The following is a 25,138-nucleotide window of genomic DNA, read 5'->3' on the forward strand; positions in this document are numbered from 1 at the left end:
CACCAGATGTGAGCCCTTGGGGTTAAGCCAGAGAAGATAAAAAAGAGGAGATTCCAAATTACCAAGTCTCTGACAGGGAATATCAGAATGGACATATGCACAAGTATCACCATTGAGGTGAAAGAATCATACAGCGAATAATTTGGGCAACTGAGATGAGCATTAGTTGAATCAACCGATAACTGAGGCTCTGTGAGAAAAAGTACGTGAGGTTTGGCAGACTACAAGTGGAAGTGGACATCATTGAGATTAGAATTGAGACCATATATATTTATGAAATGAACTAGGAAGTGTTTGGGAGGTTTAGATCTTTCACAGACAAGCTTACTCCAAGGGCTGTTGTTATTATTTGGTTTTTAGGAGCATTAGCAAATAAGGCCATATTGCTCCGGGGATATGCGGTGGTCATTCCCTGACCTTTCTGCATCCTCCGTATTTGGTAATCATGGGCTCGAACCCCAGTCTAATCAAGAAGTATGTTCTACGCACTACTGCTCCTGCCCACCTGGCTATGGAGGTGCCACTTACTCCAAGGGCCTAGGCAGACTAGGCAACTGCCCAGGGCCCCCTAAAATTGTTTTCTTATACATTTTTTCATTATTTTATTTTAAATAAATTTATAATGTTCCTCTTGTTTCAAGTCACAAAGGAGGTTAGGCAGGCAAAGGCAGATTGCAAGACATCTGCCTTTGTGGCAAAGCATGCAAAGAAAAACAGCAAAGAGTTCTTTACTTATGCAAACTCTAGAAGGAAGGGGATGAATCAGATTGGTCCACTTGATATCGATGGTTCAACTGTTGATCATCCTGCTCAGGTAGCTAACAAACTAAATGAGTATTTTGCATCTACATTCACACATGAGGAGTTATTCAGGGAGGGGAATGCCAGAGGTGAATTAAACTCTAGTAGTGAGCTAGATGATTTTGTAATAACTAAGAGTAAAGTGGATGAGAAATTGTTGAAGATAAACATAAGAAAGGAACCTGGGGTGGATGGAGTCTATCCAGTTATATTAAAAGAGGCAGCAAAGGAAGGAAGCAAACCCTTACCATAATTATGAGAGTTTCCTTGGGCTCAAGGCAGGTACCCATGGACTGGAGATGTGCAAATGTGACCCCAATCCACAAAGGAGGATCAAAGGGAGACACATGTAATTACAGACCTGTTAGTTTAACTTCTGTTCCAGGGAAATTAATGGAGTCACTGGTTAAAGAAACATTGCAGGATCATCTAGACAAGACTTCAGTTATAGCTCAGACACAGCATGGGTTTGTTAAGGGGAAGTCTTGTCTGACCAGTTTGATTCGATACTATGTTGTAGTCACAAAGGAACTGGATATAAAGAATAATTTTGATATCATATACTTGGATTTCAGGAAAGTTTTTGACACTGTTGCACATGGAAGACTACTGTACAAATTGGAGCAGAATGGCATTGGAGGCAAATTGCTGCTATGGATAAAGGGATGGTTTTGTGAGAGAAGACAGAGAGTGGTAATCAATGGACATTGCTCTTCGTGGACTAATGTTATTAGTGGAGTCGCCAGGATTCAGTATTAGGTCCATTGTTGTTTTCTGTATTCATTAATGATATTGATGATGGTATATCCGGCTTAATGTCCAAGTTTGCAGACAATACGAAGGTCAGCAGTGCTGTTAATGACACTAATGGCTGTACGCTGCTGCAACAGGATCTAGAAAAGTTGAGCAGATGGGCTGAGAGGTGGCAACTGAAGTTTAACTTTAACAAATGTAAAGTACTGCATATGGGAAGCAGTAACCCCAGAGTAACATATCAACCGTGTGGTACTACACTGACAGTGGTAGAGAGTGAAAAGGACCTGGGGGGGTAATTGGGCAGGCAGATATGAAGTTTTCTGAGCAGTGCAGATGGTCTGCAAGAGTAGCTCCTGGTGTCTTGTTAATATACAGGAATTTTTCTAGCAGGGATAAGGAGATGATTATTTCCTTGTATAAGGCAATGGTCGTCATACCTTGTGTACTGTGTACAGGTCTGGAGACCTCATTTTAAGGATGTAGATCTGTTGGAACGAGTACAGAGAACAGCAACAAGATTAGTGAATGAAATAAAGGGTTACTCTTACAAAGAAAGGCTTAAGTTTTGCAAATTACAGTGTCTGGATACTAGGCACCTGCGAGGTGATCTGATTTAGCATTAGCATTAGCATTAGCATTAGCAGAGGCATATGATGCAAGAAAGCAAGCTTATTCAGCATCAGCCAAAAAAAAAAAAAAAAAAAAAACCCACTCCAATTTCACCCCTCCGTTCGTTCGAAATACCTGTCCAGTTGAGCTTTAAATTTGTTTAGGCTATCAACTTCAACAACAAGTGATGGAAGTCGGTTCCACCAACCAACCACCCGCTGGCCAAAGGCAAATTTCCGCACATCTATCCGACATCCGTCCTTCCTCAATTTGAATTTATGCCCTCTGAGGTGATTATTCTGAGAAAGATGAAGAATCCCATTGGCATTGAGCATGCTCAAACCATTCAAAGCCTTATACACCTCTATCAGATCACCTCGCCGGTGCCTAGTCTCCTAACTCTTTAATTTGCAAAACTTAAGCCTTTCTTCGTAAGAGCAACCCTTAGTTCCATTTACTAATCTTGTTGCCCTTCTCTGTACCCGTTCCAGCAGCTCTACATCCTTCTTGAAATGAGGCCTCCAGACCTGTATACAGTACTCAAGATGTGGCCTTACCATTGCCTTATACAAGGGAATAATCACCTCCTTATCCCTGCTAGAAAAATTCCTGTATATCATTGACAAGACACCATGAGCTACTCTTGCAGCTCGTCTGCACTGCTCAGAGAACTTCATATCTGCCTGCACAATTACCCCCAGGTCCTTTTCATTCTCCACCACTGTCAGTGTAGTACCGCAGAGTTGATACGTTGCTCTGGGGTTACTGTTTCCCATATGCAGCACTTTACATTTGTCGATGGTAAACCTCATTTGCCACCTCTCAGCCCATCTGTTCAACCTTTCCAGATCCTGTTGCAGCAGCATAGCGTCAGTATTGTCCTTAACGACCCTGCCAACCTTTGTATCATCTGCAAACTTGGACATTAAACTTGATATCTCATCATCAATATCATTCATAAACACCGAAAACAACAACGGACCCAACACTGAACCTTGAGGAACTCCACTAATAACATTAGTCCACGTTGAGCAGTGTCCATTGATTACCACTCTCTGTCTTCTGCCACTCAACCATCCCCTTATCCATAGCAGCAATTTGCCTCCAATGCCACACTGCTCCAATTTGTGCAGCAGTCTTCCATGTGCAACAGTATCAAAAGCCTTTCTAAGATCCAAATATATAATATCAAAGTTATTCCCTGCATCCAGTTCTTTTGTGACTACATCATAGTATCCAATCAAATTGGTCAGGCAAGACCTGCCCTTAACAAAACCATGCTGCGTCTGAGCTATAACTGAATTCTTGTCTAGATGATCCTGCAGTGCTTCTTTAACCAGTGCCTCCATTAATTTACCTGGAACAGAAGTTAAACTAACAGGTCTATAATTACTTGTGTCAGCCTTTGATCCTCCTTTGTGAATTGGGGTTACATTTGCACATCTCCAGTCTATGGGTACCTCCCCTGAGTCCAAAGAAGCTCTCATAATTATGGCTAGGGGTTTGCATACTTCCTTTGCTGCCTCCTTTAATATAACTGGATAGATCCCATCCACCCCAGGTGCCTTTTTTATGTTTATCCTCAACAATCTCTCCTCCACTTTCCTCTCAGTTATTACAAAATCATCCAGCTCACTGCCAATGTTTACTTTACCTACATCATTCTCCTTCCTGAATAACTCCTCATGCGTGAATGTAGATGCAAAATACTCGTTTAGATTGTTAGCCACCTGAGCAGGATCCTCAACTGTTGAATCATCAATATCCAGTGGACCAATCTGATTCATCCCTTTCCTTTTCGAGTTCAAGTATGTAAAGAACTCTTTTCTGTTTTTCTTTGCATCCTTTGCCAAGCATTTTTCATAGTCTGCCTTTGCCTGCCTAATCTCCTTTGTGACTTGGTTACAGACCAACTTATATCTATCATAGGCTTCCATGTCGCCCATTAATTTGTATGTATCCCATGCATTTTTCTTCTCTGCCACATGTCTCATTAGTTCATCTGACAACCATTTAGGCCTAAACCTTGAACAATATTTCTTAGTTGGTATGTAAAGCCTGGTAGCCTCCAAGATTAGTTCCTTGAATGCTTCCCATTTTGAGTTTGCTGTTGGTAACATCATCAGTTGGTCCCACTGTATAGAATTTAAATACTGTCTCAGACCATCATAGTCGCCTTTACGAAAACAAAAACCCTTCCCTTTACCTCTGATGGTAGTTACCTCCTTGAGTAAATCCCACTTCAGCACACTGTGATCACTGCCACCTAGTGGTTCATTTATCTGCAGATTCTTAATGCATGAAGAATCACTACTGATAATCAGATCAAGAGTATTGCTCCCTCTTGTTGCCTCACGAACATGCTGTTGTAGAAAACAATCATCCAATAAATCCACAAAAGCCTTGCTAGTGTGCGAGTGACCAACCCACAAATTCCAGTCAATATCTGGGAAATTAAAGTCCCCCATTATAAGACTCTCTGATTTACTGGCCCACTCTATTTCCCTGTACAATATCTTATTATACTCATCAGAGTCATTAGGCCTATAGCACACTCCTACTCTCAATTTTGATTTCCCTATGCTTATGTCACACCAAACTGACTCGACACTGCCCTGTCCATCGATGTCGACTGGGTTCACTTCCTTGGACTTTATGTGTTTCTTAATTAATAGCATAACCCCTCCTCCCCTCCTGTCCTGTCTATCCTTTCTATACACATTGTATTCCCCAAATTCCAGTTCCGCATTACTTATATTTGTGTGACACCACGTCTCTGATATCCCAACAATATCTGCCTTTGATGTTTTGAGCAATACCTCAAATTCATCAAATTTATTTACCAAACTCCTAGCATTGGTGTACACACAGGTATACATGCACCTGTTTCTATTCTTAGCTACCCTAACACAACCCATGTGTTTACTTGTACCGCAATGACTACCAGCAGTCTCTAAAATATCCTGCATCTTGTTTTTCAGACTTCTGCTCTTTTCAATAGAAGCAGTGCAAGAATCACTTCCACCTCTGCCACTGGCTACTGTTAATCTATTAGTCCTTGTATCCCCCCCAACTAGCAGTTTTCCGACCCACCTAACACTGCCTCGACAGCATCAGCAAAAATTCTTGCACCTTTTCTATTTAAGTGTATCCCATCCCTGTAGAAGCAATCTCTCCTGTTAACAAGTACAGTCCAGGCTGAAAAAAATTCTACCCCTTGAGCCTTGCACAATCCCTCCAGGGCCGAATTGATCGACAAGGCTCTCATCATATACTCCCTCCTATCGTGTCTGGGCAGAATTGCAGACACTTTCAAGTTCAACCCTAATTCACGGCTTTTTTTCAACAGTGAAAAAAAATTTAGGTGTATAAAGCCTTGAATGGTTTGAGCATGCTCAGTGCTGATGGGATTCTTCCTCTTGCTCAGAATAATCGCCTGAGAGGGCATAAATTCAAATTGAGGAAAGCCAGTTGTAGGATAGATGTGTGGAAGTTTGCCTTTAGCTAGCAGTAGTTGATTGGTGGAACAGGCTTCCATCTTTTGTTGTGGAAGTTGATAGCCTAAATAAATTTAAGGCTGAGCTGGACAGGTATTTGGAATGAACAGAGGGGTGAAATCAGAGCATTTTTTTTTTTGGCTGATGCTGCATAAGCTTGCTTTCTTGCATCGTATGCCTTTACTAATGCTAATAAAACAAACTGAATTAAACCACTCATAAACTACTGTATTCTTCAAAGTATCATCTCCATAAACTTTCTATAATGCTTGCAGAATCTCTATAGCACTTTTCTCAAATTTAAAGAACTTTATGTTAGCATGTTGTTCAAACTGTGATGTTTCGAAATCAGTCAGCTGTGATACATGAGTGAAGTGACTAAGCCAATTCCCACTTAGCTTGCATATGCACCAGTGCCCCACAAAACCTTATGACCATAGCAGAAACCATTTAAATACTAGAGTGTGATTCTGGGTATGTTTTGAGTATACTACATATATTCCAAAACCATTAAGAAATGGACCCACATTGAAATAACATTTTTCAGGAATGGCCCTCTGAACTTATGATATCAAATGTGGTGTGGTTTGATTTACAAAATTAAACACTTTTATATTATCTTAAAGAAACTGTTGCAAACTGTAGGGTTGTAGGGACTGTAACAAGGCAGTATGAAGAGATGCCACCTGCTACCTTCATTCCAATTCACTTTTCCAATTCACACTAGCAAAATTGCATACAGCAATTTTTGGTTAGGCTAGGCTTCATCTTGATTACTGCATTTGTGGTTTTCTTAATGCTTGTGCACTTCACAAGAACCAAAAAAAAAAAAGAAAAAAAGAGTTATAACTTGAAATATTATCAGTAAATTTTTGAACATCATTGTTTTGGTTTTATGTAATGTGAATAAATCAATAAAAGTGAAAACTTAATTACAGAAATTAAATTATTAAATCCATTTCTATTCTTTATTAGCAACTTTAATTCTTTAAAATAATTTTAGGTTAAAAGATAATTCAGAGGTAAAAGCTGATGATAAACATGTTAAAATGGTAGAAGAAGAAACAGATTCCTATAAGTTGACCATTGAAAAACTTACAAAGAAAGATGAAGGCACATATACATGTAAGATAACAAATGAATTTGGCACTGCATCTACAGCAGGAAAGCTAAAGGTATCTGGTATGTAGATATACTTTAAAATAATGTTTTATAAACATTATTTGCATAAAAAATAATTTATTGTAATAATGATAATAAATCTTTGTGTGATTTGAACAAATGTAATATCCAAATACTTTTTCTGTATGCATTTATCTATTCATTTTTCTTATTGCAACATGCAATTTTATTGACATATTGTGAAAAAGCAGGTTATTAGACACAATGAAAACAGGACAGTTCCCATGAAATTTCTGTTTTCAATGAAATAGTGATTTTATGAATGAAAAAAAAAAAAATTTTTTGAAATGCAAGACACATCAGATTTTGGATCTTGTGTGTCTTGCAGTTAACTCTTTTTAAGTAAGAATAATACCTACCACAGTAAGTAAGCTCGTGTTACTTACCCAAGTAGACTTCTATTATATACCTACTTTTGAAAGCTGGAAATGAAATTGTTTCAATATATGCTTCTGTTGAAATTTTGTGTTTGTGTATGCATGTGTGCACCTGCATGAGCATTTGAGCAGCATTAACTCTATAACTTAAATGAAATACACATTTGGGGTTGGGACATCATTGGTTAATTGAGAGCTTTAATGAACTTTGAACAGCAGTGGATTAGCCCTTTTGGCTCTTTTCCATGGTACCTCGGACACAGAACTTGATGCCTCTTGACATTTTTCTTTGGAATTATGTGAAATCCAGGGTGTATGCTGTATCTGTATCTGCATGACCTTGAGATCTTGCAGATACATTCTCATGGCTAGCTATGCACTTGCAGAACCATTAATGACATTATGCTATTAATGGCATTTCAACTGCCATGATACTGTTGTGTGAGTTTATGCTGAGCCTGCTTTCTAGCAGACAGCAATCATTTTGGGTTTGTCCCACCCTATCAGTTATGGGTTGTCTTTTATTATTGTAATAAATGTCATTCTGTATATATAGCAAATGCATCATGTATATTGTCCTGCTGTTATGTGATGCACTAACAGATTAACATTCTACTATTCCTTGAATTAATACAATTTTTCTTTAAAACATGCAAAATTTTTATGTTTTAAGCCTTGCATGTTTTAAACCTTGCAATTAACTTTTTTGTGCACCTACCATATTAAGAAATTTTGCATATTATAGTAAGTAACATAAGGTTATACTTGAGCAGTCTTCTCTTATTCACATTGAGGGCTGTTTTGAACATTTTGATTTCAGATTGGTTTAATTTGTGGAATGATTTTCATTGCACATTCCTACTTTTGTTTCACTCCACTTACTATTTTTAATTTTAACTTCATTTTCTAATTTCAATAATAACTTCAAATTACTTTATTTATAATATTAAGTTTATAATCCTACAGACTGCCTTATCCAGATTTAATCATATTTATATCATAGTATCTTATTTAGTTTTATTAATGTGCATTTGTGTTTATACATGTAGTAATCAAATTTATTGAATCAAAAAGCTCTTTTAACTTATTTTTTGTCAGGGTTTAATTTTAATTTTGTACTACCATGGAAAACTTTCAGTGGAATCAATATTTTGCTGGTTAGGAAGCAGCAAAAAAACTGATACATTATTTGGTTTCACCCAGATAATGGTATCAGTCAAACTGATGCTTTGGTATTATTGGGTGGGCAGTTATAATGAAATTGCATGATGTATGGCTCTCGTTGGCTGCTCCTAATTATGACTGAAAACAGCTGTTAAACTATACAAAATAAATCTTAAAATATGTCTATTAAAACTTAGAATGTGAATCTAGTATAAATTAAAAGCACATTGAATTTAATGCAACTTCAGAAAATATGCATCTCCATAAATGTCTTCATTGATTATTCAAATACCTTTTAAGGTATTTGAATAATCAATATTGTAAATAATGTGTTTAAATAAATTATATTTTAATATTTTGTGTGTTTGTTTTTGGGCACGTTTTGAGGCAAGTGCTTGTCAACTAGATAAGCACTTTGATAAACTTTCCCATGGATTTATCATGGTTTGTGGTGATTACAAATGCATCAAAAGAAAGTTGCTAAAGTATAGGACAATGGCATTTGATTATTTTATGGAACATTACACTGCCAAGTAATGCATTTAAAAAGAAAAAAATTTCTTATCCTCATTTAATACTTCATTTAGTTTCCTTAACTGAAACACACACACACACACAGTAATTTTGTTGCATTAAGGCTAACTCAAAGACATTTTCAAAGTGGAAAGCCCAAAATTAAGAAATTCGCACGCACACAAGGAAGCATAGGATAATGATATAACTGTTTTATAGAACATTAAGCTGCTGAGAAAGAGAGAATGCAGTGTCTTATTTAGAAATAAAAACTTGTCTTATATCTGTGACCTTCTAATGAATTTTCAGAACTTAACTGCATGCAGTGATTTCCTTATGCTAGATTACAGTATGTTAGGGAAATTTTGTAATGTTAGGAAATTATGTTGGAGAAATAAAAAAGCAGTGACATCACACTGTGCTATATGGAATATTATACTACCAAGTGAGTGCAATGTCTTTTTATAACTGCATATTAGAAATAAAACTTTATTTCATCCCCCTTGTAATATATTAGTGAGTTTTTTTTTAAATCTAACTCTATACGGTGGTTTTATTAAATTACATTTGTTCATGTTAGAAAAATTTTGAAACAAGCAACTGCATTACTGTCTTAAGTATTTAAAAAAATGCTTGTTTTTCAAAGTTTATATGGCATACCATTTGAATAACAGTAGCTGTCATTCATGATTAGGGGCAACCAGTAAGAGGCACACATCATGCAATTTCATTATCATTTCGCCATTCAGTAATATCATCATGTCAGTTTGATTAACATGGGCAACTATGCTGCTTCCTAATGCTACCAAAAATTTTCCCACAGTAGTATATAAATGTCAACTACTAATGTTTTTAGCATTAAGTTATATTTAATTTTCCTTTTTTTTTCATTAGCAAGGCCATCATTTAGTCAGAAGCTTAATGATGTAAGTGCCAAAGAGGGAGAGAATGTTGAATTTACAGTAAAAGCTATGGGTGAGCCACAGCCAACTTTAAAATGGTAAATATAAGTACCTAATTATTTTCTGATCATTTATTTCTGATATATTCCTTTGCTCCCTATACTACTTTGTGTGTGTGTGTGTGTGTGTGTGTGTGTGTGTGTGTGTGTGTGTGTGTGTGTGTGTGTGTGTGTGTGTGTGTGTGTGTGTGTGTGTGTGTGTGTGTGTGTGTCAGAGAAATATTCAGACTGGTTTGGAAGAGAGCAAAGATAATTACAGATGCTAGTTCAGAAGAATAGAACCCATGTAAGTATCTATAGAAAAGGTATGTGGCAGAAACTAAATGTCTTTGAGACAGAGAATGAAGAGACTTTGTGAGAGAGTGGTCATTAATTAACTTTACTGTTATCTTTTGAATTGAATGTAATATCTCTGAGGTTTTGTACAGAGTAAATAGTTGTTTTGTTTAGAGGTAAAGGCCAAGAGTATAAAAGAAAATCCAGTTTTTTTGTTGTTTTTTTTTGATGGAGAGGGAGAAATATTTGTGATGTGCTTATGCCACGAGAGAGATTAGAAGTGAGGATAATCCATAATAGAGATGTGTAATTTAGTCTGAGAATCAGAGTATTATTGAAGGTGAGTATAGGAGCAGTAGGCTCAGTTTTTTTGAGAGAAATAAGACAAGATTGAGTTTTAGAAGATTGAAGTTAACAAAGTTTTCTTTTGCCCATTGGAAATTACCTGGAGATCAGCATTTAAGGAATTGGTGGTGGATATTCAAAAAGTTCAGCTGTTTGTGTAGAGTAAGGTTTCTCAAACTGGAAGGTGGAATGTAATGTGTTATCATGAGCATTATCATGAATTTGACTATGGATAGGATTTCAATTCAGGGGAAGAAGATCATTACTATATGGGAGGAAAAGTATGGGAGAAAGAGTTGAACCATGTGGGGAGGATCACCAGTATTATTGGAGAAGTTAGAAGACAAGAGTCTACCACACTTAAAGTGAATGTTCAGAGAGAAAACTGGATACCTAATTGCAGGAAAAAAAACAGTCAATAGGCCATAAGGTGGGAGCTTGTTTAGAAGGTGTTCATGCCAAACATGATCAAATACTTAGAAATATCAAGAGGAACTGTTGAATTTCACCAGACTTTTCCATTGCATTTGTACAAAGATTATTAAAAAAAGCCAATATGTCATCTGCCTTCCCTCACTCTCTCCCTCCCTCCCTTTCTTTTATCCCTTCAAAATGATGTAAGTTTAATATTTTTTGTACTCTAAATTCAGAGTGTAAATTGCTAATCAGATTTGACATACCAAGAATGAACATGTGCATACCATCCTAACCAGGGTAGTAATTTTTCTGGAAATGCTCCTTTACAACCTTAATCTAATTTTTGTAATCTGACTGGTTATAAAAATAATGAATAAAAAGTAGCTTATTCTCTTTTATTGAGGTGTGATACATTGGCATATTGGACTAAAAGTCAGCCTTTTGATTTATTGCCTGCCAAAATGTTTTTTATCTCTATGTTCAGCTTACTTCATTCAGCAATAAAATTTTTGTAAAGGAAATTGAAAATATGTTTTAATCCACAGTGGAAAATTGGTATTTGAGGTGGCTCAGTTTTACTATTGATAATTATCTCATTTCCAAATTTATCAGAAAAAGTAAATAAAAATAATTTTAACCATAACTTTTGCAAATAATTTGTTTTATGGTGGTGAAAGAAAAAGTAACCAGTGAAGAAGTAAATAGTTTCTTATTACTAGTAATTATAAGTAACTTATTTGTTTATTTAACATATGGCTTATACATCTTATAAGATGTATAAGCCATATGTTAAATAATGATGAATAATGCTAAATAAGATGTATAATGTATGAGCATATACAAATTTAAAATTTAAACTAAAATATAAGCTATAACATAAAAGTTGATTAAAACATGTTAGTCACCACAGTAGGCATGCAGCTTGCAGTCATTTAAATGTCATGAATTTTCTGTCTAGAAGCACTACAATTGCATTGTGGAGAAGGTGATTCATTCCATTTAAATAGTGAGTTTGCACATTGACCATAATTTGTGTGTGTATCCTATAAAATGTTGTCCAGCTCTTGCATGGGAGGTTGGAGTCAGATGCGATTTGAGCAGCACAAAACATATGGTGTAGCTGGAACTCTGTAGTTGTTTCCCACTACTCTTTCCATTGTGCCATTGAATCAAAGTATAAGTATAAGAACAAAGTATAAGTAACTATTCATAGCTGCTTCATTGTAATATTGGCAAGTTATAGTAAACACCAGGAAAATTTTAATATTTCTTTAAGTAAGAGGAAATTCTATAGGAAAATCTGAAAAATAAAGCATATACTTTGCTTAGTGGTATCTGGAATCAAAAGTATATGCAGATCATGTGTCTACTTTTGACTGCAGAGATAGTGTAAAGCAACTTATTCAAATACTATACATATAACTCACAAGACAGATATGAAGTAAGGAAGAAATATGTGAAAGTAATCTGTAGGGAAAAATATATGGAATGCAAAATTAAATACATAAAATATATGGAATACATAGTTCCTGTTTATTTTATGAGTTACATATAGAGTAGTATTGAAATAATCTGCTTTGTGCTATCTTTGCTGCTCTATAGCCGTTACTCTGATAGAAAAGTTCACTCTGGTTAAATTTGCTCACTTTCAGCTTAGTATTCAGAATTATTTTATATTCACCTACAGCTTTGCTCTATTATTATTATTATTATTAGCCATATGGTGCAAGGAAGCCTGAGGCTTATGCTGCACCTGCCAAAAAAAAAAAAATTCCCGAGTTATCCAGAGAGAGAGAGACAGAGAGAAAGAGAGAGAGAGAGAGAAGTAGAAAGGAATTGCCAAGAAAGAGAGAAATGATGATATCCAGGTCAGGACCCTCAATTTGCCAAGCCCATACTCACCAGATGTGAGCCCTTGGGGTTAAGCCAGAGAAGATAAAAAAGAGGAGATTCCAAATTACCAAGTCTCTGACAGGGAATATCAGAATGGACATATGCACAAGTATCACCATTGAGGTGAAAGAATCATACAGCGAATAATTTGGGCAACTGAGATGAGCATTAGTTGAATCAACCGATAACTGAGGCTCTGTGAGAAAAAGTACGTGAGGTTTGGCAGACTACAAGTGGAAGTGGACATCATTGAGATTAGAATTGAGACCATATATATTTATGAAATGAACTAGGAAGTGTTTGGGAGGTTTAGATCTTTCACAGACAAGCTTACTCCAAGGGCTGTTGTTATTATTTGGTTTTTAGGAGCATTAGCAAATAAGGCCATATTGCTCCGGGGATATGCGGTGGTCATTCCCTGACCTTTCTGCATCCTCCGTATTTGGTAATCATGGGCTCGAACCCCAGTCTAATCAAGAAGTATGTTCTACGCACTACTGCTCCTGCCCACCTGGCTATGGAGGTGCCACTTACTCCAAGGGCCTAGGCAGACTAGGCAACTGCCCAGGGCCCCCTAAAATTGTTTTCTTATACATTTTTTCATTATTTTATTTTAAATAAATTTATAATGTTCCTCTTGTTTCATGCCGATCAATCAAAGCATCTTTGCACGCCGTGCTATCTGGTGAATCATCATATATACATGATGATTCACCAGATAGAGCTAGTTGCATATTGATTAGGTAGATTTAGTTACTGATCCGGAAGCCGCCTAAAGAGTTACCAATAGGTTCGGTCTGGTGTACTAATTAGCAGCCAGCCTGCGAATACCCTCAAAATGTAAGGAAATTGGATTTTGCCATGATGTCCATCATAACCTCAAAAGACATCAGTCATACTGCACGATGGAAGATATGGGGAAGGTTTGACCGGAACTTAGCTCTGGAGACTAAGCATGGGTTCCACCACTTCAAGCCTCCAATAAGCAAAGTGGTGATATTGCACTGGTTGATGAGAGTCAGCTACCACTTAGTATTGCCTGTTAACACAGAGGGGCGGCATTCCCCTGTGTGGTGTGGACGCCACACCTCAACCCCTGCTTACATTGGCCTGCTTACATTACAACCCCATGCACAAGCACAGTGTGCTTGTGCATGGGGGTTATACCCAGGATTACTAACAGTCCCAACATTGTGAAGGTGCAAGCAGAGGATATGGTTGTCACAGACCATTCAGACTTCACCAAAATTGGGTCCACTCGACTTGAGTGTCACCCGAATATCAGTTCCATCAGCGTTTTAGACTCCTAGGTAGCAAGTACAGCTTTTCTGGCATATCTGAGAGAATATTGTTATGATGTGGTGATTTCCTAGTTTGGTATTTATTATGATATCTTTTGCTTCCTTAACATTTTAACAGTATAAAAGCTGTAGCCATTTAAATTAGATTTTTGCATAGATTTTTGGACTGTTTTGAACTATTTGTTCATTTATAGATCTAGCACCTTACTGAAGAGAAAGCTGCTTCTATAGGGATAGGATACACCTAAATAGAAGGGATGCAAGAGTGTTTTCTGATGCTATCGAAGCAGCATTAGGTGGGTTGTAAAACTGCTAGCTCGTGGGATTCACAGACCAAAAGGTTAATAGTAGCTGCAGGCAGAGGTGAAAGTGATTCTTGCACCGCTTCTATTAGAATGAGCAGCAGCCTGGAGGGCAGGGTGCTGGGGGATTTAGAGACTGGTGGGAGCCATCAAGAAACAAATAAATACATGGGCTGTGTTAGGGTAACTAAGAATAAGAATAGGTGCACATATACTTGCATATACACCATTGCTATAAGTATAGTAAATAAATTTGATGAATTTGAAGTGCTGGTCAAAACATCAAAGGCAGATATTGTTGAGATATCAGAGACATGGTGTCACACAGATATAACCAGTGCAGAATTGGAATTTGGGGAGTACAATGTGTACAGAAAGGACAGACAGGGTAGGAAGGAAGGAGGGGTTATGCTGTTAATTAAGAAAAACGTAAAATCTAAGGAGGAGTCCAGTTGACGCAGATGAGTCAGTTTGGTGTGACATAAGAGTCAGTGTGTGTCAGTTGGTGTGACATAAGCACGGGGGAAAGCAAAAATGAGAGTAGGAGTGTGTTATAGGCCTAATGACTCTAATGAATACAATGAACAATTTTACAGAGAAATAGAATGGACCAGTAAATCAGATTGTGTTATAATGGGGTATTTTAACTTACCAAATATTGACTGGAACTTGTGAGTTGGCCACTTGCACACTAGCAAGACTTTTGTGGATTTATTGGATGATTGTTTTCTGCAGCAGCACATTTGAGAGACAGCCAGACAGTGTAATACTCTTGATCTGGTTATTGGCAGTGATTATTCGTACATTAAGAATTTGCAGATAAAGGAACCACTAAATGGCAGTAATCACAGTGCGCTGATGTGGGATTTACTTAAAGATATAATTATCATCTGGGGTAAAGGGAAGAGTTTTTTGATTTTGTAAAGATGACTACAGCGGTCTCAGACAGTTTTTAAATTCTGTACAGTGGGACCAACTGATGATGTTACTAACAGCAAATTCTAAGTGGGAAGCATTCAAGGAACTAATCGTGGAAGCTACTAGGCTTTTCATACTGAATAAGAAATATTGTTCAAGGTTAAGGCCTAAATGGATGTCAGATGAACTATGAGACTCATGGCAGAGAAGAAAATGCATGGGATGCATATGAACTATCAGTTGACACAGAAGATTATGTTACGTATAAGCTAGTCTGTAATCAAGTCACAAAGGAGGTTAGGCAAGCGAAGACAGATTTGAGAAATCATTGACAAAGGATGCAAAGAAACACAGCAAGGAGTTCTTTACTTATATAAACTCTAGAAGGAAGAGGATGAATCAGATTGGTCTACGATATCAATGATTCGACTGTTGATGATTCTTCTCAGACAGCTGATAATCTGAATGAGTATTTTGCATCTACATTCACACATGGGGAGTTATTAAGGGAAGAAAATGCCAGAAGTTTATCAAACTGTAACAGGGTGCTTAATGATTTTGTAATAACTGAGAGCAAAGTGGAGGAGAAATCGTTGAAGTTAAACATAAGAAAGGCACCTGGGGTGGATGAAATCTATCCAATTATATTAAAGGAGGTGGCAAAGGAAGTAAGCAAACCCTTAGCCATAATTATGAGAGCATCCTTGGATTCAGGGGAAGTTCCCACAGACTGGAGATGTGCAAATGCATCCCCAATTCACAAGAGGATCTAAGGATGACATAAGTAATTACAGATTAGTTAATTTAACTTCCATTCTGGGGAAAATAATGTAGTTACTGGTTAAAGATGCATTGCAGGATCATTTAGACAAGACTACGGTAATAATTCAGACAACAGCATGGATTTGTTAAGGGGAAAGTCTTGTCTGATAAATTTGATTGAATACAATGATGTGGTCACAAATGCAAAATACTGCATATGGGTAGAAATAACCCCAGAGAAATATACCAACTGTTTGGTACTACACTTAGAGTGGTAGAAAATGAAAAAGATCTGGGAATATTTGTGCAGTCAGATATGAAGTTTCCTGAGCAATCCAGACAGGCTGCCAGAGCAAGTCTTGTCAATGATATACAGGGGTATTGTCAATACATGGGGTATTGTCAATGATATACAGGAATTTTGCTAGTAGGGGAAAAGGAGGTGATTATCCCTTTGTATAAGGCAATGGTCAGGCCATGTACTGAGTACAGGTCTGGAGGCCTCATTTTAGGAAGGATATAGAGTTACTTGAGTGTGTACAGAGAAGGGAAACAAGATTGGTGAGGGAAACGAAGTGGTCCTCTTACCAAGAAAGGCTTTTCTGCAAATTGTAGCGGCTGGAGACTAGGCATCTGCGAGGTGATCTGATTGAGATGTATAAGGCCTTGAATGGGTTGAACACACTGAATTCTGATGGGATTCTTCTGCTTACTCAGTTTACGAACCTGAGTGGGCGTAAATTAAAAGTAAGGAAAGACAGTTGTAGAATAGATGGGCAGAAATTTGCCTTTAGCCAGCAGGGAATGGATGTGTGGAATTTTTTTTTTTTTTTTTTTTTTTGGCTGATACTATATAAGCTCATACACTTGCTTTCTTGCAACACATGCCTCCATTACTACTACTATTACTTTCTACTACTATTTTTGGCTATTGCTCTTTTATACTTAAAATTTTATTATTTCATGGTTTCTGTACTTTCATTTTATGTTATTTCTGCTGTTAAGAGTTATTGGTAATATTTTTGTTTTCGCTAATATTTCACTAGAACAAAAATATTTTGGTAATATCTTTGTTCTAGTGATTTTAGTCTCTGCTGCATTCATCAGTTTTTATCTGTTATATATTCTATATATTTTAACCAACAGTTTAGTTTCATATATTTCTTCCTTCCTTCCTCTTAAATATTTGGTGGGAGGGGAATATGTTAAAAACTTTGTTTCCTTCTTTCTGTGGTAACAACACCCACTCTATTTTCTTTTTCTTTAAATTCATTATAGATAAATTTTTTATTAGCTGTTCCATTCCATTGTTGTGTCACATATTTAAAATGCATGAAATTAAAAAAAAAATTAACTTGACCATTTTACTTACCATTTTACTTACCATTTTACTTGGCAAACTGTGCAACTAGATACTCATTTCTGCTACTTTTAGTTCATCTTGACTATTTCTCTCTGAAATCTCCTTCAACATATTTCAACAGTTATTGATGCCTCACCAGAATGTAAGTTAGAAATATCTACTTTCAAATGAGTAGAAAGTAGCATCTAGAGGATTTTTTAAAATGCTTTATAAGCCAAAAATGATTTTTAGTAATAATGATGTTCTTTACCATGTGTCTATTCAGTTCACTGCTTAAGCTAAGTGTTTAATTACATCAGAGTATTGGAAGCCTCACCAAAAATTTAAAATTTCTCTAATCTTGTTCGCTGTTGGAATTTTAAGCATTATTAAATTTTTGACATAAAAAGGCAAAACAGTATGTAGACTTGGAACTCATACTTTATTCCAGTTGATACCCCAAGTTGATTTTCCACCTCTGCTTTCAGGTATATTGACAGTATGGAGATCACAGAGAGTGAGAACTATAAAATATTATCAGACAAAGAAAATGGCACATACACATTGAAAGTGAAGGATGTTAAGTGCAATATGTCAGGGAGCTATACTTGTGAAGCAGCTAACTCAGTAGGCAAGGATTCTACTAGTGGAATACTTTCAGTCAGTGGTAAGTACTGTGTGTGTGTGTGTGTGTGTGTGTGTGTGTGTGTGTGTGTGTGTGTGTGTGTGTGTGTGTGTGTGTGTGTGTGTGTGTGTGTGTGTGTGTGTGGACTGGTGGGTGGGAATTTGTGATGTGCACCACCATAACTAATTTTTCATGGTAGTTCATAGAAATTCCTAATGGGTCAAATATTTGTTAATCATAAATATAATCATTAAAGCCATTGGCTGCGACTTCTGCCCATCCATATTTCTGCTTCTGTTACATCAAAATGGTTCTATGGTTTCTTTATCTAAACATGAAGCTAGCTTATTAGCATCTCACTTTTCTTCTAACCCATGCATTGATCTCAGTAGGTCTTCCTCCCCCCGCCATGCCAGTTACATTCCATTTAGTACCTCCCTTAGTTTTCTAACAGAAAGATTAAAAGAATCCAAAAGAGACTCAGTGCCAAGAATTCTCCAGGTACTTGTTTTATATTTGTTCTTATAACTTGTGCTTCAAAAGTTAATTACTGTTTGGTGTCACTGATGTTTTCCTTCTGCATGGAATTTGGTCCAGCCAAAAGGATGACAAATTCTTCCCTTCCAATTATTATCTTATTGCACTTTTTCAACCTTTCCAAGATAATGGAGAAATCAGTTAAACTCCAACTCTTAACACTATTTTAAAACCCTCCATCTGATAAATAGTCACCAATATGGATTCTGTCAGTGTCAATACACTGGTAATATCTTGTCTTGTCTTATGCAACTGTGGTCTGATTCCACAATAAAGTTTGGTGAAGCTAAATCTTAGAAATTCTGAAAGCCAGTTGATTTCAGAATTTCTAAGATTTTTGCTTATGTTTATGTTTGGCAAAAGGTCTTTTAAACAAGTTTTCATCTTGTGGAAATAAAATGGAAACTCTATACTTTTTGAAATAGGGTAGCAGTTTCCTTTCTAACCAGTACACTCTGCGTGATGGTTCTTCATCTTTTAGCTCCTCATCTAAAGCTGGATTTCTCCAAAGTTCTCTTCTTTCACTTACTTCCAATTGACTAGAAATTCTTTCCATAATTTTGCTGATAGTAGCACACTACCTTTCACTTTCAAGTTCGGGAAATTGAGCTCTACACAAACAGCTACAATTTCTCAAAAATCTAATTCCTTAAAAGTATTATACTGTACACTAAACAAAATAAAAAATAAAATCAATTATTTAATTAACTTTAGTTAATTTAATTTTACTTTTAATAGCCAATGTATAGAAGTGCTTAAGCATCATTTTATATATTCAGTTGAGTTCCACTCCCTGTATTTCTCCATTTCGGAGATTTCTGTTTCCTCATCAGTGGGCAGTAAGCATCCTGAGTGTAGGAGCTGAAAACCAAGTTATGACTTGATTACACACAATATAAGAAATGCCAAGTAGTGATTCTGTTTCTGCTGCATGCCTTTACTATACTTTTCATGGATACTTTTCTTCTGAATTAGTTTCTATTATTCCACAACTTGCTTCTGAACCAATCCAAATATGTGCATCACCTAGTCAACATCCATTGACAGCTCAATTCCAAATTTGCTTAACTGATGTGTTTGTCACTGAACCTTTTTGCTCTTTGGACAACTTTCTTTATGATTTCCTGAAAAGTGGGCTCTACAGAAATTCTAAAGAATTAGTGTATAGAACCACTGATTTGATGCACTAAAAATTCCCAAAAAAGAACAGGAAAGATTTGCTTTACTATGGATAGAAAAGGATAAAGTGAACAATGAATAAGTTCTAGTTCTGTTCATTTTTGATTCACTATTAAAAAAATAATAAGAAGATACAGTATCACAAATATTATTGTTATCTTCACTTCATTCTAAATTTATTCTTTTTTGGTATTTTTTTTTTTATTTAGCTGATACTACTCCTCCTTCATTCATACAAGGCATGAAAGATGTTGAGACAGTTGAAAATCAGGATGCAAGTTTCACTGTTAAAATAGCTGGGAAACCAAAGCCATCAGTGAAATGGTAAGTTGAAATAAGATACATCCTGTTGATTAATGCATATTACATATTTAATGCAAATTAGGCATGATAAAGCTACATACAGTAACCCTTTAAAATCCAACATCCTCGGGGTTTGCAAGGTGACGTATTTTAAAATTTTCTGGATTTTAGAGAGGTATAACTAATGGGTTGAGCAGTTCTAGAGGAGCACATGTCAATAAATATTAGGCACAACTGAACTTATTTGTATCTGTAAATGTTTATAACGACTATCTTGTCCTTTCATCTGTTTTTCATCTTTTTGGACAGCAAGATTTATGATCCTCTTAATGAGGATTTATACTGCATGGGCAATGCAATTATCTTAATCAGGAATGTTGTGGTCCTATCATCACAGTATATCTCATTCATTGGATCTCTTTATCTAACACATTGTATTTTAGTAAGAAACGTTCAAGTTTCATTGCGAAATTCATATTTTTGTTTTTAAATAAATTTTTAAAGATTACTATTAATATATATTTTTAGTAGCAATGGGTAAAATAGATATTTTTCCCTCCCCTTTGATTATGCCATTGTTTCATAATGTTAGGTGTATAAATTTAATGATTTTCTATTATGACATTTAGAAAAAAGCAACGGAACATCGTTCCGGTGCATTCCAGCCCAAATACACCACTGCTGCTGCTGCTGCTGCTGCTGATAATCAGGTCAAGAGTAGTATTGCTTCCTCTTGTTGCTTCTCTAACATGCTGCTGTAGAAAACAGTCATCCAATAAATTCACAAAAGTCTTGCTAGTGTGTGAGTGACTAATCCACAACTTCCAGTCAATATCCAGAAAGTTAACCACCCATCATAATACATTCTGATTTACTGGCCCACTCCATTTCTGAGTATAGTTGTTTGTTATACCCATCCTGTCATTAGGCCTATACCACACTCCTATTCACATCCAGTCTAACATATCCAGCATTCTTTCTTCAGTGGCGCCTCCATAGCCAGGTGGGCAGGAGCAGCAGTACGTAGCACATGCTTCTTGATTAGACCGGGGTTCGAACCCGTGACCGCCAAATATGGAGGATGCGGAAAGGTCAGGGAATGACCACCGCATATCTCCGGAGCAATATGGCCTTAGTTGCTAATGCTCCTAAAAAAAAAGAAAAAAAAAAGGCCCCTCCGTAGCCAGGTGGGAAGGAGCAGCAGTGCGTAGCACATGCTTCTTGATTAGACCGGGGTGCGAGCCCATCACCACCAAATACGGAGGATGCGGAAAGGTCAGGGAATGACCACCGCATATTCCCGGAGCAATATGGCCTTAGTTGCTAATGCTCCTAAAAAAACCAAATAACAACATAACAGCTCCTAAAAAAAAAACAAAAAAAACAAAACTTTCTTCAGTGTATACTGACAAAATTAATATTGATGCACAATAAAATGATAATCATTTGTCATCATAGAAAATAAAACCAAAGAATTATTATTTATTTATTTTTTTGCTAAAGTCTATATACTTTATGTTTAGAATGCTATATAATATGTTCTTTTTTTTTGCATAAGGATTAACCTTATTTGAAGTCATTGGAATGTAGTTGCCTATAGTGAGCAAAATACATTGGGGTAAACCTTAAACCTCATTATCTCTATGTACTGTCAAGTATCATGAGTTTTAATATGCTCAAAATCCTGAAAAAAGAAATTGTTATGGAATATATGATGAATTGTGGTCTTAAACTAAACTGCCGTTGATTTAATATGTATAATTAATTTTTGTAAGAATCAGAAAAATAATAGAATTAACTCTGATAAAGAAAAATTATAGATTGTTTTATTAGTCATTATTGTTTTTAAATTATTTTTAAAATTATTATTATTAAATCAATAATTAAATTTAATTTTTTTTTGTCAAAGGACTGTAGATGGAGCAGAGTTAACAATTGATGGAAAGCATGTTAAAACAAAAGAGGAGGCAGATGGCTTTTTAACTTTAATTATTCAGAAAGTGATTAAAAGTGAAGAGGGTACATATAAATGTGAAATCAAGAATGAATATGGAAAAGAGGTTACAAGTGGAAAACTTAAAGTAAAAGGTAACTACCCTACTTTTTTTTATAAATTAATATTAATCAACAAGGATTTTCATACATTAATATGACTTTTATATATTATTATTATGACATGATTAGAAAGAAAACATATTTAATTGACATAATGATTAACATGTTTTTTATTCAAGCTATACAGTCAGTTTTCCTGTCAAATTCTTATTTTTATTCTCTTTCTTATTCTAGATGAAATGTGAACATATAAAATATTAAAAAAATTACTCCACTTTCATATAAATTATTTGTATTTTCATAGTGTGTTGTATATTCAAAGAAATATCCATAAATAAGTTTCACTTGCTTGTTATTTCAACCTATGCTTAAAATTTTTTGAATAGACTATTTTTAATTGTGAAATATTTCATTTTTGTAATGAATATAATTTTCTTACCAGTTAATATTTAAATAAAATATGATTTTATAGAGTAAAATATTATTGCAATGAGTAATATTTTAATGAAAATTTCACTACAAGAGAAAATATTTTCAGGTTTCAGGTGACTTCCCTTATTATTAGTGATGCAAGCCTCATTTAAATGAATAATTCAGTGATATGACATACCATGGCATGATTACCTCACAACTGCAGCTGTGGGTAAAGAAGTAATTTTGCTTTCTTTTGTAGTAACTTCCACTTCATCTCATCTCCTATATTAGGTGACTAATTCTAATATAGACCATGCCTTTTATCTGTACAACATATGTATTCACTGTCAGATGTTGTGCAGGTGGAAATACCCGTGGGAAAAGCCCTGCTTCTTCCATTGAGATCAGCTAACTATAGCTCTGATTGAAGGCCTAAAGAATTTCTTGAGATGTGAATTCTACCCAAGTGGGTGGCCAGTGGGGATGTATCATGCCAACTAAGCTGCTATATGGAGGACAATTCAGTCCTATAAAATAAATTGTACTGGTTTACAATAAAAGATATTTTTATGCAACTTATGAATGACAGAGTGTATCCGATATTATAAATACAGCTGGGATAGGATTCACTTAAAAAAAATGAAAGTTTTAAAAGATACAGTAAAAAAAATTAAAAATAGCACGACATCTTCTTCATTTCCAACATTTTTGAATGGTTATGGTAAAATGAAAAAGTGCAATGATTGATGTGGTCTGTGAGATGATGAATATATTTTCCTGTAGTTATTTCAGGAAATAACTGTAGTTTTTTCCCTTTTTTTGTTTTAGGAAATATAAAAAAACCCCACTAAAATCCTTGAAAATATATGAATAGCAGATATAGAATCATAATACAAGAGGTTTGGTGTTTTCATGGTTTCAGGTCTTTCACTGTAGAAACATTCTCATTCGAGGTTCACTCGCTATTCAGATAAATTAGTTATCTAATTCAGCAGTTAAACATTCATCATTCATTGTAATGTTAAAAAAATTAACATATTGATACATGAAAGTAAAAATAAATTTTATCTACATTATATATAGATAACTTATTATTACCTTAATAAACTACAAATTCAAAACTATAGTTATATCTGAACTATATTCAGATATAACTGGATTATATTTTATTAAAATGTAAAATGTAATACTGTATTTATAGTGTATTTCCTGTAAATAAAATCATAATATTTCTTATAAATATAATGACTCCACTTTCAAAATGATATTTTGAACAAATATATTTGTTCAAGATATCATTTTGAAATTGAACAAGAGTTTGAACAAATATATTTACTTTTTTAGTATATATTTTTTGTTCATTTTATTTATTATTCGATTTATAATCAATATTTAAAAAAAATATAAGGTAGAAATTGCAAATTCTATACATTACAAATGTGCAAGTGTGCATTTTGTACAACAAAATGCACACTTGCACATTTGATTTTTGCTCATAAAGTAAAATCTCATTGTAACAGTATTTTTCTGTATATCTAAAAATTAGCATATCAATAAGGATGATGCATTTCAGGACTGGACTGGTAATGTATAATTAGGGGTTCATTCAAATACAGGTATTTGAATGAACCTGTATTTCAAATTTTGAATGTGTTCATTCAAATACCTGTCCACTCAGCCTTAAATTTATTTAGGCTATCAACTTCCACAACAAAGGATGGAAGTCTGTTCCACCAACCAACCACCCACTGGCTAAAGGCAAACTTTCGCACATCTATCCTACAGATGTAGGATAGATGTACTCGTTCCAACAGCTCTACATCCTTCTTAAAATGAGGCCTCCAGACCTGTATACAGTACTCAAGGTGTGGCCTGACCATTGCCTTATATAAGGGGATAATCACCTCCTTATCCCTGCTAGAAAAATTCCTGTATATCATTGACAAGGCACTATGAGCTACTCTTGCAGATCATCTGCACTGCTCAGAAAACTTCATATCTGCCTGCACAATTACCCCCAGGTCCTTTTCGTTCTCTACCACTGTCAGTGTAGTGCCATAGAGTTGATACGTCACTCTGGGGTTGCTGCTTCCCATATGTAGTACTTTACATTTGTCAATGTTAAACTTCATTTGCCACCTGTCAGCCCATCTGCTCAACTTTTCTAGATCCTGTTGCAGCAGCATACTGTCATTAGTGTCCTTATTGTCTCTTTGGATCTTTTCAGGAAGCTTGATGTCTTTTTTTTTTTTTTTAGGTGCAATCTCCATACCTAAATGCATTTTTCCAAGTGCAGTCTTTATATAGCAGAATTCTGACCTCCCTATCTCTAAAAACTTGTGTTTGGTAAATCATTGATAGGGCACATGGGCCTTTCTTGCTATCACATTACACTGCACAGAGAACTTCATCATGACTTTCCTAACTCTGCAAGCAAATATTTGATAAATCATTTATAGGACATCAAGGCCAAAAATAGGCCTTCCTTGCTGCTTGTCTATACTTAATGGAGAATTTCATGTCTTCCTGGATTGTTAACTCCAAACTTACCTCCTTTTATTGTTTTTAGTTCAACTTCTCTTAATGTATAAATTAATTTGGTTTTGCTT

The 25,138-nt window shown here is 35.5% G+C and overlaps 1 protein-coding gene across 1 annotated transcript in view; it reads left to right on the plus strand.

Moving 5' to 3' along the window:
• The window catches only part of LOC150075838 (protein Obscurin-like), a 598,361-nt gene that overhangs the window by 227,393 nt on the left and 345,830 nt on the right, over nt 1–25,138 (plus strand). The window contains exons 25-29 of the mRNA XM_090387723.1: nt 6,667–6,845; nt 9,794–9,899; nt 17,905–18,083; nt 19,967–20,081; nt 21,970–22,148. Coding sequence (XP_090243849.1) covers nt 6,667–6,845; nt 9,794–9,899; nt 17,905–18,083; nt 19,967–20,081; nt 21,970–22,148 — 758 coding nt within the window. The remainder of the gene's footprint in view (nt 1–6,666; nt 6,846–9,793; nt 9,900–17,904; nt 18,084–19,966; nt 20,082–21,969; nt 22,149–25,138) is intronic.

Source organism: Mastigoproctus giganteus, chromosome 13 (genome assembly GCF_048544385.1).
Source record: "Mastigoproctus giganteus isolate SK-2022 chromosome 13, ASM4854438v1, whole genome shotgun sequence".
Taxonomy (NCBI): Eukaryota; Metazoa; Arthropoda; class Arachnida; order Uropygi; family Thelyphonidae; genus Mastigoproctus; species Mastigoproctus giganteus.